The 19,044-nt window shown below is 45.9% G+C and overlaps 1 protein-coding gene across 1 annotated transcript in view; it reads left to right on the forward strand.

The window, feature by feature from the left end:
* The window catches only part of LOC104496901 (calcium/calmodulin-dependent protein kinase type 1D), a 191,523-nt gene extending 172,726 nt beyond the window's left edge, over window positions 1–18,797 (forward strand). Inside the window, exons 8-12 of the mRNA XM_010140091.1 lie at window positions 1,509–1,621; window positions 3,511–3,589; window positions 13,974–14,061; window positions 14,755–14,893; window positions 18,676–18,797. Of these exons, the coding sequence (XP_010138393.1) occupies window positions 1,509–1,621; window positions 3,511–3,589; window positions 13,974–14,061; window positions 14,755–14,893; window positions 18,676–18,797 (541 nt within the window). The remainder of the gene's footprint in view (window positions 1–1,508; window positions 1,622–3,510; window positions 3,590–13,973; window positions 14,062–14,754; window positions 14,894–18,675) is intronic.
* The last annotated feature ends 247 nt before the right edge of the window (window positions 18,798–19,044 follow it).

The following is a 19,044-nucleotide window of genomic DNA, read 5'->3' on the forward strand; positions in this document are numbered from 1 at the left end:
GATCATTTCAATATCAACGAGGTATGTGAAAGAATGATTTACACCATAGATTAGAGATAAGAGTAAAAAATTTGGGACATGTCTAAACAGAGACAGTAGAGTCAGGAAGGCCTGTTTAACTGTGATCAGGGTGGCTTTGCTAAAACCTTGGACCAGTCTCAGAGGTAAATCTGACACTTTGCCACACTGGTATTAAAACCTGAAGAAGGGGTATCTTTGCCAGCATGTCTGCATAGAGGGACAGACTACTGCATGCAGCATCAGCTGGGTGTGAGGGATCTCTGTCACACGAATTTTGTCCCTGCATTTGCTTAATGCAGTGCCAGATGTGGTTTTTCCCATGCCCAGGATGTGCAGGGCTGGAGGAGCCTCTCTTGCTGTCTGCAGAACTGGGAGGGCGCGCCCTGAGTGTTGTAACTCAAACAGGGCAAGTAATGTTCAGTGTCCTGCTTGTCCTGGGGCTAGGTGTTCTGAGAAGTCTCATTATGAGTACTGAAAACCAGGACACACTGTTGTTAGCCTTGGGCAAGGGAGGCAATTTGATGTGGGCAGCAAAATCCCTTGCAGAAGTGACAAAGGAAGAGGCTCTCCATGTGTCTCTGCAACAGCAGCAGGTCCACGTGCAGCCCGTGCAGACTGTACTGCAGAGGTGGAATGATTCCTCCTGGTTGTGCCTGGGAATGCAGAACCCAACACAACCTGCAGCTCCATCCTGCCCCCTGCCTGATAGCTCTGTAGGTCTCCTTGTCCTGTTTTGCTGGAGCTCTTCTCTCCTGTTGTGCTGGAGATGAGGTCCATGCAGGTGGCCGGTGGCTCCGCAGTTGTACAAACAGCTACGGTCTCTTGCACAATGTAGAGACCATAGGTTGTGCTCAAACCCTGTCCTGATGCTAAGCAGGTGGCTGGGTGGGTGTTGTTACTTCTTGTGTGTCCCTGGTTCCCAAGGCTCTGCTGTGCCTGCGTGTATGCAGAGCCGCTGCACTGCCTTTCCACCATCCGGGAGAATAAAGCCAGAGTAAGCGGTTTGTGTAAGGTATCGGGTGAGAACAGTCCAGAGGGACAACCAGAGCAGTCAAGCCAGTATGGAGAAGCCTCCTGGGTGGAGAATGGTTGTGCTGAGGGCTGAGAGGGTCTGGTGCTCTGTGGATGAAGGGTGCAGCTCATGAAAGCTCCTCTTACCACATATATAGGAGAGGATGGGAAAGCTAATGGTTCTGTAATAAACACCCAAAAGCATGCAGAGGGAGGCCAGGATGTCTTCATGAGTGAGTGCAGGATCAACAGCACTCGGCTTCCATACAGAATTCCTCTTTGTCCAGGATGGTGCCAATCTTCAGAAGTGGATTTACATGTCCCTGAATAAACTTCTCTCTTGGCAGGGGTTGTCTGCTTGAAAACTTTTCTTAAGTCTTAAACAAGAGTTTCTCCTTCATCTCCCTCCATCTTTCTCACCTTCTCAGCAGAGAGAGATCCAAGGGTCACATCTCTCTTTTCTTGTTCTCCATTAGGCTCTGTGGGTATCCCCCTTTCTATGACGAAAATGACTCCAAACTCTTCGAGCAGATCCTTAAGGCGGAGTACGAGTTCGACTCTCCGTACTGGGATGACATCTCAGAGTCTGGTAAGAAGCTACTGCTCATTTAATTGGACCAGCCATGCATGCATGCATGCCTATTGCAGGTATCCTTTGGGTGCGAGAGTGCTCCCCACTTTTAACTGAAAACTGTTGGGAACGTGCATGTCTTTCAGCTCAACTAGTTAGGGGCGTTTATTTCTGCAGGAGAGCACGTTAAGTACCGTTTTGTGCAGCCACACACAAAGCACTGAAATGTAGCTGGAACAGAAGGTGAACAAAGCAGAAGACTCTCTCAAATAGACAAAGTCTTCTTTCAAGAAGACAAATTTCTCCATCATATCCAAATAAGAAGCAGATGGTTTATGTGTCATTATTAATAAGGTGGCAAACTAGTCTGGCTCTGTTACTGACGATGCACAGCGGGTCCAAGGCGTGTCTGCAGTGCGTACAGCAAAGAACCCAAGAAATTGATGGCTTCCAAATGAGGCAGGGAGCAGATTCAGAAACTGGGAGTACTGTCCGTGTGGTCGGACCCAGACAGCTGCCCATATGCTCACCCAGTTCCCCACGCAGTGCAGAAGACATTTAACCCTAGTGCCTGCCTGGCCCTGCTCTAGTCAGTCTGGCAGAGAGGCAGGTAGATACACAAACCTGTGCAGGCAAACGTGCCTAAAGGCTTCTGGCTCCAGCATGGCTCATGGCCGGCCAGCATCAGTGGCTGTGGGTGACAGCAGGGGCATGTTCAGCACTGCACCCTGCCTGTGCTACTGACATGCTGTGTGGTCTCCAAGAGGTCACCCCAAACCTGTGCAGCAAATGTGCCTAAAGGCTTCTGGCTCCAGCATGGCTCATGGCCGGCCAGCATCAGTGGCTGTGGGTGACAGCAGGGGCATGTTCAGCACTGCACCCTGCCTGTGCTACTGACATGCTGTGTGGTCTCCAAGAGGTCACACAAGCTCGGTGTCCTTGCTCCGTCCAACCCAGGGGAACATCTGCTGTTCCATGCAGGAGAAGAAATTAGTTCTAGGAATATTTTATCATACAAAAATATCCCTAGAAATGCAGTTTTCTGATTTATTAGTACTCCTGATTAAAGCAGGAGAGATATAAAAATAAATGTTTTATTTAAAGATGATTATATATCCTGTTATCTTCACATAGAACATTTCACGTTGCCTGCATCTGCAGTCCAGATATCATTGTGTGATGGATGGCTTAAAAATAGATGTGATGAGGTTTTTAAGCCCGTAAGGGTTTTTGGAGAAAATATGAAGGCGTGCTGTCATTTGGGGGGAAAGGCCTTCATGTAAATCAGCACAAGGACTTTCCTGCCACATTTGGCTTTGCTATAGCTCCTTTAGCTACTCTCTGCTGAAATTACTGGATGCACGCCATGCTGTGATCTCCCTTCCTTCCATTATAGTGTCAATTAAAAACACACTACCTCATGCTCAGGAGAGTCCATTTTCCTCAGTAATTTGTTTTTAAATACGCATCACGTCCTCACAGCCGCCCATGTGTGTGCTTGCTTGGAGTGAACAAGGAGAAGCTGCTCTTACTGTGGCATCGGACCTTCTCCTTTCGTTTCCCACTCAGTCTACCAGCATCTCCAACACATGTAGCCATATTCAGACCACTGAGGTGGTCAGAGGCACTTGGCTGGCCAGGGAGCTGGCAGGCTTGACTCTGCTGACTCTGAATCATCCCTCCCACTCCTACCTATACCTGCAGGAGCAGGCACCTTCAGCTTTTTTCTGTCATAGTAAATAGCTTGGATTTAGTCCTAAGTCACTTTGTCAGATGACTCAGGGCCATTTTCTGGTGTTGTGGACAGATGGCACTTGGTAGCCTAGTCAGTGCTGTTGGCTGATCAGCCTGCAGCAGAACTGGGCACCATCCCTATTGCTTTAAATTATTATCTCTTTTTTTTACAGCTAAAGACTTCATTCGGAATCTGATGGAGAAGGACCCTAATAAAAGATACACCTGTGAGCAAGCAGCACGGCACCCTTGGTAAGAAATAGTCACTGCTGTGTGAAACTCTTGGGACAGAGAGCGTTGTTATACATTCATGAGCGGAAGTGGTTTTTCTGTCAAGTAGTATGTTATCCTCTAGTAAACAACTCTGTGCTTTTATTCGTATAACCCCTGCCTTTGTACTCCAGATCTTCCTGGAGAACCATGACGAGCTTTAATCTCATGCACCACTGTGTTGCGCATCTGTGTAAGGATTCAGTGAATTGCTAAATTATGTACATTGACTGTAGTATAGCAGTGCAATATGCCAAAATGGTTGAACCCAGAAATCATATTCTGCGGCAAAAGGTCGAATTCTGCCGGTGTGCAGAAAGGTGGGCACCAACCTGCTCATGAGGTCCTTGCCAAGGTAGTGTCAGAGCCCTTAGGAGGATCTCATGAAGAAGGAAGTCCTCCTAGGTGACAATCCACCTCCTACTTGCAATAAGGACCTGTAAGGTTTCACATGCTGTTTACCCTCTTTCATTGAATGGAAGACGCAAAGCCCTAGAGAGGGATAATCTGAGTCTGGATTGGCTACAGCAATGCTGTCTCTCAGCGGTGACTATGGAAGAGTACCCGATCTAACTATTCATAATTCAGAACTCAGTGTTAAGTGCTTCGAATTAGATGATGCCTTTGCACATGGATGACTTTACCAATGTTACCCAAGGATTATGTAGCTGAAACAAGAGGGGCTCATGTAGTTTTGAGTGACTTAGCATCACCCTACACTACCAACTGTATCCATGCATGGGCTTTGGATAGAAGTCTTTGAGGGCAGGAGTCGTTATATATGAAGCGAGGTATTATTCTGGTTGTTACAGTAGCTGCAACATGAAGGAGTCAAAGGCATGACATTTTCACCCCAGGTGTGCATTAGACTGTGTTTTTGTGCTATCACACTTACCACAAATACCATCTCCCTTTGCCGTTTCTGGAGCACTGGCTGGATCAGGGCACTGGGCTGTGCGTTTACAGGGGAGCAGCAGCTTTTGCCGAGAGTCCATAACCTCTCAGAAAAGCAACTAGGCCAGCGTCATAACTATCTCAACAGCTTGATGGACCACAAAACCATCCTGGTGATGCAATTTGAGCACAGGGATCAGCTTTGAGTAGTGTAGTTGAATATAAAATGCACGCTAAGAAAAGCAGGGCGTCGAAGCTGTCAGCGAGTTGTAAGGTAGCGCGGCTTTCTGCTGGGAGTTGGAGACATTCGATTGGAGGATGGAGTCTGCATCCCTCTGAGGCTGGGGAGCTTGATCAGCAAGGCTGTGGTCACCTCTGCTTCCTCAGCAGACGTGAACACACCCCTTGACCTTTCTAGCTCTGAAGGACCAGAACTGGGCTTAAAATCCTGTTAAATTTCAAAGCAGAGTAAAACTCAATGGCTGTAGCTCTAGAAGAAACATTTCAGACTGGCATCAAGGGCTTTATGCTGCTCTCTCTGGCGCTCGCTGGTTTGTCTCATCTCATTGCTGCTTTCAGTCCTGGGACTAGGTGGAAAGTAAATCCTTTCCAAGGTTTTTACCAGGCTGGCTTACATGCTGATAAAGGCTGATGATTGCCCCCATAATTAATTAAAGATTTGGCACTTGTGAAGGTGTTCAGTAAGTTATGACTACACAAGTGGTAGAAATACAGTGAGATGGAAAGATGTCTTCATAGGGGGAATGATGTACCAGTGTCTGAGTGCAGATTGTCAGCTCCTGTGATTACAAACTAGGCTGAAGATAAGATAAAGGCTCAGCCTTTGCAATTAAAATGTTTTAGGAAGGGTTTGGGATGCAGAAGGCAATGTAAATCATGGAGAAAAATAAAGAATCATCAAGAAAAGCAAGGTTCTTGCTTTTCATCCTCTGCGCCAATGACAATGAGATATGTTTTGGTCATTAGCTGCATCAGCGTCTGGCATCAATACAGACGAGCGATGAGGAGGAGTCAAGACCTGGGTCTGCCCTTTCTCCTATGCCCCATCAATAACTATGTTGTCTGTGTGACAAAAAGGAAATTTGGTAAATGAAATCCATCTTTTGTGAGATGGGGAAAAAAAATTCTAAATGGTACTGACCTGAGCCTCAGGAAATTAAACAAGTTAGAAAAGTCAATATAGAAATACAGAATGAACAATGGGAATGCAACTCCCAGCAGAGAATGAGGTGACCATTTGTACAACTCGGAGGCAGATTTTCCAAAGACTTAAATCCAAGATACACAAAACATAAGCATCCAGCTCTTGGCCTCGCTGTATCTGTGTTGGTTGCTGGAGTGCAACAAAGAAACGTGGCACTTACAAGAGACAAAGCTTCTGGGCCCTCCTAAAGGAACAAAATGATAAAAAGTGTTTTCCTTCCCCCTTTTTTTCTTCTTTATTTTCTTTTGCGTATCATGGCCGGGGGCCAATGGAAACTCACAGACTGCTCCATAATTTTTGGTATTTTTTACAGAATCAAATCTACCATTTAAAAACAGCTCCCCCAAAAAAGGGTTTTCACCCATTTCTCTGGCAGGGACTCCTCTTCTGCCGGGCTGACTTTGCAGGGCAGTGGTTCATTTGCAGGGCTACCTCCCAGCCATGTAGAGCACAGCCCACAGGGGTCAGCCTTTGAGATGTCAGATGTGCAAATGGCACCACAGTAGGGAGGGCTGAAATATTCGCCACGTTCCCACCCCACATCCCAAATCCACCTCCCTTCACCACAGGAACGGTGTGTGTTGATGGGTTACAGGAGGGCAGTTGTACAGTGAAAGCAAACATGGACGTTTCCAAAGATACAGCTTCAGATCTGCCTCTGTCCTCCCAAGGGAGCTCGTGGGCAAAACTCATTATCTTGTTCCTCCTTGCTCTGAAAACCTTCCTGTAACATAAATGGAGCAGTTATGGACCTCTCTGGAAAATGGTTTCAGTGATTTTTATGAAGGGCTGATCCTGTGATGAGAAATGCTACTAAAATACCTTTCTGGATAATCAAGGCTACTCACAGGGGTATTATCTGTTATTTCCAAGTGAGTGATAGGATCTCCTTTTGCCAAGCTAGTGCTCAAGAAGCATTTTCCACCCAGATTGCTTACGCCAGGAAATAATGAGGTTTTTATGGCTTCTTTTCTCCTTCTAGCCATTATATCTGTTGCAATGGTGTCCTCCCTCCCCTTGGAAGGCGGGGGAAGGCCTTTTTGTTGGAGGAGGAAGAGAGCTCTCTGCTCCTTCTCAGTGGTCAGCTGTGTCCTCCTTTCAGCCTGGGCATGTTTAAGTTTCCAAGTTGTCCGGGGTTGAGTTCCTCTCCCTTATGGTTGCAGTCAGTGTTGCAGCAGTCGAAGATAAAGGTGCAAGTGTTTAGCCAACGGTGCCAGGCTGTCGTGGCTTTATAATGGGGACATCCTGTTCCACCTTTTCATAAGAGCATGTGTTTTTCAGCATAGACCTATTAGCAGCCTCACCTTCCATAGCACCCACACAGTGTTTGTCGTCTTCTCTGTGTGTGATCAAGAGTAATGAGGTACATAGAACCACTGGCTTAGTGGGAAGAGATGGTTCAGAGAAGACTTCAGGTGGTCCTATAAATTTTGTGCTCTAGCAGAGTTCTTACAGTTCAAGTAGCCCTTAATGGCATCTCATAAAAGGTATTTTTTGGTCTGCACAACTGGTTCTGTAGAGCAGCATAACTGGAAAAGCATCTTTGAACCCTAGAGCTTCCGTGAAGTGATATCCTGATTCCACTGAGGTTAATGGGAGTTTTACCACTGACTTCAGTGAGAGTTGGAGTTTGTCGCTTTGTCTCACCAGTGGAACACGGAACACCTACCCAAGTCACTGGTGCTGTGCAAATGGTAGATAATTAATATATACAGTGAAGTGGCTCCACATAGACACATTTTCCAGCTTTCCCTTCTTCTTCCTCCTGTGAAATCTGCTTCTGCAGTATCAGATCATTAGAATCAGCCACAAATTAGGAAGAAATCTATCAGATGAGTACTTAACACATATGTTATAACCTGACTGTGATAAAAATAGTTACCTGTGCATGAGATGGCTGCCTGGCCATGAGATCTTGTTGTTTCAATATGTAACATTCGTGAAGAACAAACTGATTCCTAAATATTCCTCTTATTTTAATTGATGTGTTTTTATTAAGAACTTCCAAACAAGGCTCTCAAGAACTGGATCTTGCAAGATACTGCATTTGTGCCTTTAAGGTTAATAATCTCTTTGAATTTCAGGAAACTGCTCTAGAAGAGCCAGCTATTCACATGACTAAATGTTTGCACAGGATCAGACCCTAAAAAAAGTAAATACTTCTTCCCAATGGCCCGCTTTTCTGTGCTGTATCTGCTCCCCACATGCCTGCATTTACGTGATGTTTTGCTATTTATAATCCAGTGGCCTTGGCAGAGGGACGGTATGTTAAACTCGGAGTTGGCAGAAAATGATGCTAATAATTGCAGTGAGGGATGGGAGCTGAAACAGTGCAATATGTGAGACTTGTGGGCATAACGATTGCACCCTCGCCTGTACAATCTGTCCGTTTATACAGGTTACTCCAGTGTAATATACAGGTGACTTATGCTTTCCATCAGAAAAGTTATTTATTTTATAGCATATCTTTCTCTTTGCACTGTGTATGGTGTGTTGCAGAGGTGCAATGTTCTGCTTAGTTGTTCCACCGTGACTTTTCGAAAAGGACATGGAAAATGAAGTTAACAAGAGTGGGAACATTTTGCTGCAGCTTGATACATTTTAGTGTTTCCCTCGCTCATATTAATGACGGCAATTAAGTTTCTTAGATATATTGCCGTGTCAGAACCCACATCCTGTTTAGGGCATTTGCTCCGGCTGCAGTGATTAAGGGTGAGCGGCAGAAAGCCGAGGACCTCTTTTTTTCCAGCTATAGGATCACACTGCACTCCCCATCAGGTCAAGCTGGGACCTGCAGCCATAAATTCAGCCTCCAGGTTCAGGTAAGAGGGGAAGAAAACAGTCTTCAGAGGCCAAGGAGAAAGTCCAACCATTAGGAAGCTGCTTTAGGAATTGGAGTGAACCGACAGTGAATTTATTTGCTGTCATGCATTACCCAAGTGACCTTAAATGGGATTTCAGACTGTGCTGAAGCCAGATACGGTATCAAAGGTGACCTGGGACACGTAACTGAACAGGTAATATATGTATCACCTCCCTGTAGAGGTTGTATAGAGGAGAAGGAGTCTGTGGCGCCTAAATTAGACACCTGTGTCCACAGGTACAAGCGTGGCCCTCGTGCCTTTCCCCACTGCTTGTGCAGAGGGAGAGCGGATACCTGGGACATGATGACGTACATCCCCACCTACGCTGAAGAGTCACAAAGCTTTGGCAAGGATTGAGCCTCTGCAAATTGTGACCATGACCCTGAGTGTTTATTATGTGCCAGAAAGCATGAGCCAGATAATAATTTCCACCCAGGGAAAGGACATGGTTTACAAAGAGCGCAGTTCTCGGACGATGTTGTTTGAAGTGTGAAAAGGGCTCCCTGAAGGGAACTGCTGATGTTTACAACATTAGATCGAACTCTTACCGGGTTTGTCCCTGCACTCTATTTATTTTGGAGCATCGCTGATACAGTGTGTGCGTGCGTGTGGTTATACACATGCATGTGTGGATGTGTGTGTATATGTACGTGTGTGCGTATGCATAGAAGAGTTGTGATCCTTCAGCGTTATCCATTACAGCTAACTCTGTGTTTCCTGTCATTGTACTCAAGAGCATTTCCAAGCACTGTTTGGCCAGCACCACGTTTGACTTGGCTGCCTTCAGGATGAAGGTTCAGAAAAGAACGGTAGATGAAAGACTCTGCCTGCCATCGTGGGCAGGGAGGATGCGAGAGACATGTGCTTGCAGTATGCTAGCAAAGAACCATCCAAAAGGAAATTTACTGGGATTTGTCTTTGTTGGAGGTTCCTCTCAGAGCTTAGAAGTGGGATGGCCAGATAAATTGCTGTGATAGCTTCGAACCCAGATGGAGAGCTGAAATAAATTAGATACTAATGTCATTAGATGAGATTCCCATCATGTGCAGGGTTAGACACTTGAATATTTACAGCGGAATGTAAGACCAGCTTCAACAGCAAGTTCCCTAATCCATTGTTAGGATGTAGCTGCTTTCAGACGCACAAAACAGGGACCTCTAGAGAAAAGCCAGGTTCTGGTTAGGCTAATCAGTCCTTGTTTGGTTCTGGGTGATGGGCAGCATGATAAGAAATCATGCGATACTCTGATTTGTTTGATTTTATTTTTGAGTACATGTGTGGTCGGTAGAAATAACTGGTATAGTTGGCAAAACAAAGCTTCAGTGCTGACACCGTTAACTTCAAATGAGCCAAGAACTTTGCTCAGGGTTTGAGTAGATATGCATCAGTTTGATCACCTCTGAAACAGAACATGGCTGTTTCTCAGGGAAAACAGAGCTGATTCCTGTGGGAGAAAGGTATGTTGTGCAGGGGAGGCGAGAATAAAGGTACTGAGGTATTTTTGGCCTCAAAGGAAAAGCAAGATGATTTATAGCCTGTGGACTTGGAGAGTCGAGGAGAGGTGGAAGGGTGATTATAATGTGTTCTAAAACCAAGATCTCTATTAAATTTCATACATTATCTTCGCAGTTCATGATTAAATACCTTCAGTATAGATGTGATGATGCTCATGACACCCACCTCGGGGTGGGTGGGTGTGCCCAAAAGCTTATTTCATTTTTCAGCCTCTACCAGTTGATTGTATAAAAGATATGACTTCCACCTGCTCACCTCCACCTCTCCGGCCTGTGTCCTTAAACCACCATATCTACAGCAAAACACCAACAGCAAATGGATGTTCACATTTCTCATTTCCCTAGAAGCAGAACTATACTATAAACACTATAACACCACGGGTATTTTATAAAAGTTTATAAAAGATCCTCCAGGTGCAAAATACAGTATAAAAGCAGAGTCCTCGTGTTACAGCATTGCACCATTAACAGGATAGTTCTTCAGAGGCAGCTTGGAGAACGATCCCACACCCAGTTTTGGCAGCAGGGGCTGCGTTTTGAGCCACACTGTTCAGCATACCAGCACGTGTTTGAACGGATCCTGCTGTGCCGAACTAGCCCCAGCACTGCTGTTACTTGGCTCCGATTAAAAACTAGCGTCTTCACGGTGCTCATGCTGCTGGAGGGACCTCAGATGTAGGATGGTCCGTCCCCACCACGGTAGCATCTGAGGGCTTCACAGGGTGTCTGTCCATCCCCTTGTGAAGTAAACAAGTACTATTCTGCCTATTTAGGAAACACCAAATGCCAAGACTTTTTTCCTAGAATTACAAGAATCACTTAGTGAGCATAGAGTTAGTGGTGGTAGAAGACTGTGAACTATTGGAACCAGCAATTTCTTACTGAAACCATCAGCATTTCAGAAAATTATACCTAAACTCAAAAACATGTATAGCCTGCATTTGAGCTACGGCGCCCAATGAGGAGTTTCATATAGCAAAAATGCATTTGCAAATCCTTGTGGAGACTGGCAGGAAAGATCTGCTGGAAGAGTTGGCCAGGGTTTCATACCCCAAGAACTTGTTCAGACCGTGTTTCAAAAATAAAATCTGACAGGTGGGAAACATGATCTGTGCTCATACAGCTGGTTAACAAACTTGTTCATAAAACAAAATGCTTCATTAGCTTTTAGGAAAAAAGTTCTTTGTGAATGTAAGTAAGTACATTTTCTTATGCAGGTCTTTCTGATCAGTTAGTGAACGGATTCTTTGGCCTGTAGATGTCCACATATTAAGTGTTTGGCTTAGTTTTCTTCTGCAGATCTGCAATATGATGTTCAGCGCTCCTAGCTGATATGTGTTGAGGGCACCTGCCTTCACCAAGGTGTTCTTGGCTGAGCAGAGCTCTCATGACATTTTGGACTGATCCTGACCAGCAGTTTGCATTCCCACCGGGAAACTCTGCTAGGGCCCATCTCCACCAAAAGGCCAAGCAGTGTGCAAGGACAGTGGACACAAATCTGCGCACACTTGTGCACCTCAGCTAACGAGCTGTGCAGGACAGGCAGTAGAGCTAGAGATTTCCCAGGCTTCTGGTCAGCTCTTCATAGCAGTGACCTGGAGGTGGTCAGGGACACTCTGTGTCATGTCACTTGTGTCATGTAGGTGTGGCTGTGGTAAAGCTGTAGGAGCTGCCTCACATGATGATTTCACGCTAGAGAAATACAGGAAATGCACTGTTGTGGTGGGTGCAAGGCCAGCTGGGCTTTGTATCCTTCTGGGAGTATATACTGCATGAGTTTCATCAGGGTCTGTGCTGAGCCTCTGAATGAGGGTGAAACAGTGAACATGATGCTTCACCTGGATACTGTCTCACCAAGCTTTTAGCCACCTGGCCCAATGGGAAATCCAGACCAGCTTGTAGTGGGAGAGGTGTTCAGAAGGAATCCTTTTCAGAGGAAGATCTGAAGATCTTCCAGTTCTCGGTCAAACACCTCCCCTTCTCCATCAAAGGCATAGAGACCCTCAAGAGTATGTCAGGTGCCCTGGGAACCATGCTTTGTTCATGATACCAGTTATTTCGCTGCTTGAGATCAAGGTTATGTGGCAGTGGCAGTCAGACAAGTGCCCTTCCCGGTTGGAGGTGGGCTGCCCCACATGGGGACCCTGCTCCTTCCTGACCACAGTCCTGCTGGCTCCAGTACTCTTGAATAATTCAATGTAGAGTAGCTCAGTTGCAACAGAATGGGATTGGTGGCTCTCCACCCTTGGGAGATTGGGCTTTAGTCCCTCACTTTCCTCCCAAGAGTAAGTAGTTCCTCTCATCTCTCTGACATCCTGAGTGAGTGTTGCCAGCAGAAAGGAGGGGAGCAATTTGTGTGGAGAAGATTGGTCCCAGAGAGCACTTCTTAGAGGTGCCATTGACATGAAGGTAGAAAAAGCTGCATGTCCTTTGAAGAACAGCTTTACAGAACAGTTAAAGAACAGTTTGGAATGATCTTGGCAAAATGAAAGAAATGTCTCCAATTCATGGAAACAGCAGGCTGGGGTATGTAAGCAGAGTTTCATCTTTTAAGAAACACAGAGCATTGCTGCCATTCTGCTGCCTTAGTTGGAAAGCAGTGAACAATTTGGGTACCGCCCTCTAAGGAAGATGTGGACTAGTTGGAGAAAGTCCAGAGAAGCTCACTAGATCAGAGGATTAGAAAGTATGAGTTATGAAGAAGCAGTGAAAGAATCAGTTTGTTTAGTCTAGAGAAGAGAAGACGGGGAGAAGACATGATAACGGTCTTCAAATATGTGAAAGGGTGCTTCAAAGACAAAGGGAATAAACGATTTTCCATGTCTTCTGGCAGATAGTGGGGCACTGGAATAGGTTGCCTGAGGAGTCTCCATCTTTTTGAGCTCTGTAAGGGCTGATTAGCCAAATATGTCAACATTATTTTGACAGAACTGGGTTGGGAGGAAGAACTAGATGATTGCTGAGTCCCCCAGACTCTCTGATTACTTTATTGAAGGCTCCGGGCCAGATAGATTATTCGATTTTTTATGATTTTATGATTGCTAACGGACATTGGTTCTGTACACTGTGACTGAAAACACTGATTTCTGAAAACATCACAACATAGGGGACAATCTTTGCTTCCTGGCATCACCTGCACTAGATTGCACTAATTACCCCAGCGCACGGCCCAGCATCAGTCCACTATGGTGCCTACTCTTGCAACAGATCTCATGCCTTGAGGAGTTAAATGATTCAACAGAATTCCCTTGAAACAACTGTGTTTAGTGGAGATTTGAATGTGTCTTGATGCACAAGATCAGTCAAGTTTTTAGGCTGAGTGTTGTTCAGCTTAAGCTATGTGTGCAGCCTGTGCGGGTTTAGTGAGCGTCCGTGTATCCGCTTCACTGTAAATCTACATTAATTGTGATGAATGGCTATGTACATTGCGGGGTGGCAGGAAAATCTCCAGAGCAAACAGGAATCAGACAGGTTGGAGTGGCTCTGGAAGCTGCTGCATGGCTGAGGCTAAAAGTAGTTTCAGCCTGTTGATGCTAAATCTTTAGATGTAAAGAAAAAACCAAAGGTAGAATGTTTTCATGTAGGGCTGTAGTGGTGACAGAAAGCAGTGGCGCACCAGCAAAATAAGGTTCTACCTCTTTGTAGCTGCCAGACCTACAAGCCTTATCTGTGCTTGCTTTTATTGCTCCGTATTTTCCACCACTGCTGCCAGCAGAGACGGCAGTGGGAAGTTTGAGCCCTTGTCTGAATGAAATCATCGCTGCAGGAGCAGTCGCACCTTGGACAGACTTCTCTGTGGAGGAGAAGACAAAAACGTATTCAAGGAAAGCAAAAGATCTCCTAACATTTGTCCTGTCTGTCCCTTTCAGGATCGCTGGTGATACAGCACTCAACAAAAACATCCACGAGTCGGTCAGTGCTCAGATCCGGAAGAACTTTGCAAAAAGCAAGTGGAGAGTAAGTGACCTGTTCTCAGGGGTGACGCTTAGACACATAACTCTGCTAACGCAGCGGCCGTATGGTCACCCTTCAATTCTGTGAGTGCTTTTGTGGTCCAAAATCTTGGTCAAAGCAGTTGGTCCAGACGCAGGTTACATGGCCCCCGGAGGGGCTTTTATAGAGGATGCTACTAACCGAGTACATAAATGTAATGAGCATGAGAGGTGGGGCTGGGGCTGCTCATAGCTAAAGCACCCGTGGCTGTATTGTGGAGTTGTGGTCAGCGCCACGGCGGGACACGAAGCAATGTGGAGCACACTCTGTGTGCAGAGAAGGTTGTGCCAAATATTACTTTCCTTGTAGGCTGCCACATCCCAGCTGTGTGCTAGAAGGAGTGACGGGGAGCAGGACCAGGGCAGAAACGCGTATGGTTAGATATTGCTGTTTCTAGCTTGAAAACTAGAAACTGGGAAAAGTTTGAAAAATATATCATATATACAGATCCATATCATAGATGTTTTAGGCCAGAAAGGACCTTTGAAGGTCTTCTAGAACAACACCTCTGCAGTGAGCAGGAACATCTGCAAGTGGATCAGGTTGCTCAGAACTTACGGGCTCACTCACTTCTGACTACTCTGAGCAGCCAGAAGAGGAGCAGGAGTAACCCTCCCACCCCCAATTTTTTAATTATTTCTTGGTTTTTTTCTCCAGCAAGCATTTAATGCCACAGCAGTTGTGCGACACATGAGACGGTTGCACCTCGGCAGCAGCCTGGACAGCACGAGTGCCAGCGTGTCGAACACCCTCAGCCTCGCCGCACCGCTTCCCGACGCAGCCACGCGGAAAGATTGTGAGTAGCTAACACCCCAGGAAAGCCTGTGGTGTGACAGCCGAGCAAATTCGCGGGATCCCCAGTTTCTCCTTGACCCCCAGACTGCAGTCCTCGCTTTCAGTAGGTTTGGCTTTGAGCAAGCAGGTGTTTAAAATAAAGACTGAAAAGGGAGTGAAACCATCGTTTTTACCTGAGGAGGCAAAAGAAAAAAAAAAAGATTCAATTGGAAAAGTTTATGTATTAAAAAAAAATGAGTTCTTAGCTCAGTGAATTTTTGAGAGAAAAACACTGTTTCTTGTGAAGAAAAAGGGCTTTCGCTTGGGAAAAAGACCTAGACCCCCACAGCAGAAAACTTTTGCACTTGGTTGAAAACTGAAAAAGTTTACTCAAACTGTTTATATTTAAGTTTCCAGTATTATGATAAGACATTTTTCTGTAAGAATTGGCTCACTTTCCATCTCCATTTTCCATGGAAGAGACTGATCCTGCCAGTCTGACCCAGCTTCCCTCTTCCTGGGCCAAATTAAGTTCCCGTACAAAAAGGCTCATTTCTCTGAGCAGGATTCAGGCTCTGTACGCCACAACGGGACTTGGCCCGCTGCCTTGTTGTATGTGCTACAACTGAGATTTGCAAGCTGCTCGATGGAGTTGGATACTTGGGATATATTTTTTTTCCTGAATGCCAGGGCAGGAGACGTGGCAGCAAAGGATCATTTGGAAGACAGAAATGTATCCTTTGCATGGAGCCTGTTTAATCTCTGGCTTCTGAGCATTTCTTTTATTCTCTTCTGTCTATCTGTAGAGAATTTTTTGTCATGAAATGAAGGGATGTGGACTTTACAATTAGAGGAGATTATTTTAAGGTGCAGCACCAAAAAGAAATGCTAATAGCTTACGGTACTGCAGGTCAGTGCTCACTTCACCGGGGACCAAAGTGGTCATTTCTAGACTACACCCCGCACGGCTCTGGAGCAGAAAGCACCTACTCTTCAGGATGAGTTTTGGATGGTGTTGCTCTCTGCCTTTGCCAACCCTGCCGGCCAGCCTCTGCTCCTTGACGAGGACATGGCCCAGCCACAGTCCCTGCGGCTCTGTGTGGAAGCTGTGGCATCTGGTGCTGTCACAGGCACCGTTTCCCCCGTGACTAGGGTGGGACCTGCCTTCTGGGTGCTGCATGAGATGTTTTTACCAGCCCATGCTGTAGCCGAACCAGAGGAGAGCCCCTTCCCTCTGCACTCCAGGCCTGATGGGGATTCCTCACCGCCCAGTGCCCGGTTTGCAATGCCCAGTGCCAAATCCTGCAGCCGCTGCCGAAAAGCCATCACTGCGCTCCTGGCACACATCTGGCACCTGCAAAGGAGCCACGCAGCACTGACCAGCCACAAAGCGTTCCAAGCATGCACTAGCAGGACAGACATGTGGAAACCCCTTGCAGGGGAGAAATGCACCTTTATTTTGGCTCCCGCTGCAGCATGGCTAAGTTGGACCCCACTTAGGTCTAGAGCATCTGGTAAATGCTTTGCTGTTGAACTAGTGGCTGATTAGTCTCCATCCATCCATTTGATTAATCTCAAATGGTGTTAATTAATAGCACCGAGTAATCTGAATAATAATAGATAAACATCTGTGAACAAAAAGGGTGGGAAGAGAACAAAGTCTGTTTAACCACTGCAGAATCCAAATGTGTTTTGCAGTGGTGAAGTCAGCCAGGATACGAATTATAAAATAGATGTGTTAAGATAGGTCATAATTTTTCATGTCAGAAATATGAGGCAGAAAAGTATTGGAAGATTTCCAAGCATCCAGGTTAAGTCCAGCTCATCAGACAGTACTGAAGAGCTTCCCTTCCTCAAAGAAATTAATTAGTTAGGAGATGCCAGAGCCCCAGGGAACCAGTGAGGAGACCCAGCAGCAAATACAGGGAACGACACTGAGAGGGAGCTGATCTATCAAAGGCGCTCTGCCATATAGCTCCTGTTGGGATAAAGAAACCTCTGAGGTCTCTGTCCTGCCTCTTTCTTTCTCAGTGGTTTTCTCTGGTAACACATTTCTTGCACGAGAAAGATCCCGTGCAGCAAGTTACATGAAACAGCTGTGCCACCATTACGAAATGTAATGCTATTAATAGACATTTAATGAGCTCTCCAAATAGTTTCAAATGCAACAATTTCACATCAAAGACAATTAAATACAGCCTTCGCCTGGGAGTGGGTTATGTCAGGCTGCATCCTAATTCTGTTCTCCGTATTAGGACAGAGCAGGGATGATACGTTAGGCTGGATTACGCTACCTGTCAGGGAAGTCAAAGTGAGTCAGTTGGGATTTCTCAAGTGCATTGGCCTGATTCTCAGTCCATGCCTAGTTTATTCTGTTGAGACATGATTTGACTGCCTAGATTAAATACAGGACCTACATCTCTCTATTTTTAAAGTAATAGAAGTATGAAGCCAAACTGTCAACTTGGAAATGGGATGTGTAGGTACAGCATAGACATCCCTGAGGTTGGAATGCCCCCCTGAAACATGAACAAGTAGTTAAAAGTCGTAACAAGCATCAAAAGGATCCTGAGTAATTAAGGGGCCATATCAAGTTCCAGTCTGAGAATGTATTAATATAGGTTTAATCCAGGCCGAAAAAATGAGCTGTATTTCTAATCGCCCTGAGCCTGCATCTCGTCAGAATAAGGTGACCGTGCCGGCTCCCCATTCGGCAGCTTCACTCGCACCAGAGCTACCTTTGCACATCAGTGCCTACAAGGCTGCCAAATTGCATGGGCTGCTGCACGCACTGGCAAAATCCAAGGATATCTCCTGCGGGGTCTCAACAGCTGCTGGGAGAGGAGTCGTTCATCTGTGGAAAGCTCTGGCAGGGATATATTTTATTTCTCTTCATTATTGCTTTCCGTAGGAACTGCTGATGTTGTACTAGAATAGCAAAATCTTGAATGTGTCATTCAAAACCCAGCCTGCCTCGGGTTTTCAGGGGTTATGCTTTGGAGAATTTTGACTTTTAAAGCTGTGGTGGAGGCTTCACTGGAAGTGGACACGTTCTACAAACATTTTAATTTAGCTAACCCCCTTTTTTCATAAAAAAATATCCACCAGAAGCCTTTGATTAGTTCAAAAAGAACTGCCTGGGTAAATTTTGAGTGCAGATACTCAGTCTACATCAACCTATGTCTCTTAGCTGGAAGTCCTGGAGACATACCAGCTAAACCTGGAGTGACATAAGCTGTTGCTAGAATGATGTCTAAGTCACACAAATGTACATTCCCCCTAGGGGGTTTAATGGAACTCAGCAATGAATTTGACCCACTGTACTTTTATATCAGCAGCTTTGCAGGATGCCTGGGGAAACTTTTTTTAGTCCAGGTACACAGTCTCTTCGTTTGGCTCGATAGCTCTGATGAGAAGTTTAATCATCTTTAACATGCCCATGAAGAAAATTGTTCTGAGCAAATACAGTGCTGGAGGGATTTTTGGATCCCACAACTCTTTGTCTTCAGCCCCAGAAATGCTGAACCAGTCTGGTTGAACACATGCCAAAGCCGGACATTTATTCATTGCCACATGCATATGCAACTGCCAGCGGTGGCAGTAGGTGAACGGCTGGAGGCCAGGAGGGCAGATGTCCCACGGAGGTACCCAGCCAACCCACTGCTGCGGGAAGAGCAGGAGTGCTGTCCGTCTCCAGCTGTGGTCCTCTCTGCTCTGTAGCGTGCTACAAAACAAACTCAGCTTTCCCCGCCCTCCCGCCTCCAAAACCAACATTGCTAACTCTGTTTCTGGCTTTCCTTTTAGGTATGTCTCCATCCACTCTCTGTAGTTTTGTTTCATCTGCTTCTTCAGGCGTTTCTGCGGTAGGAGGGGATCGGAGACCCAGACCCACCACAGTGACCACAGTGCACACAGGGAGCAAGTGAGAGCCGGGGCGGCGAGGAGCGGGCAGGCGGCTGGGCTGGCCGGTTGCCTCCGTGTGATCCCACCCTGCAGTGCACGCTCAGTGAAGGACTAGAAGAAAGAAGATTTTTTATGGCCATATTTTATACTGCAATTCTGAAATGTTTCATTTATCACAAACTGCAATGACTCCAGGGGGAACGGATCTAACAGTCTCTGGTGCTGTACATATATATACATATATATAAATATATATATATATATTTGTGA

Source organism: Buceros rhinoceros, unplaced genomic scaffold, assembly GCF_000710305.1.
Source record: "Buceros rhinoceros silvestris isolate BGI_N320 unplaced genomic scaffold, ASM71030v1 scaffold2297, whole genome shotgun sequence".
Classification (NCBI taxonomy): domain Eukaryota; kingdom Metazoa; phylum Chordata; class Aves; order Bucerotiformes; family Bucerotidae; genus Buceros; species Buceros rhinoceros.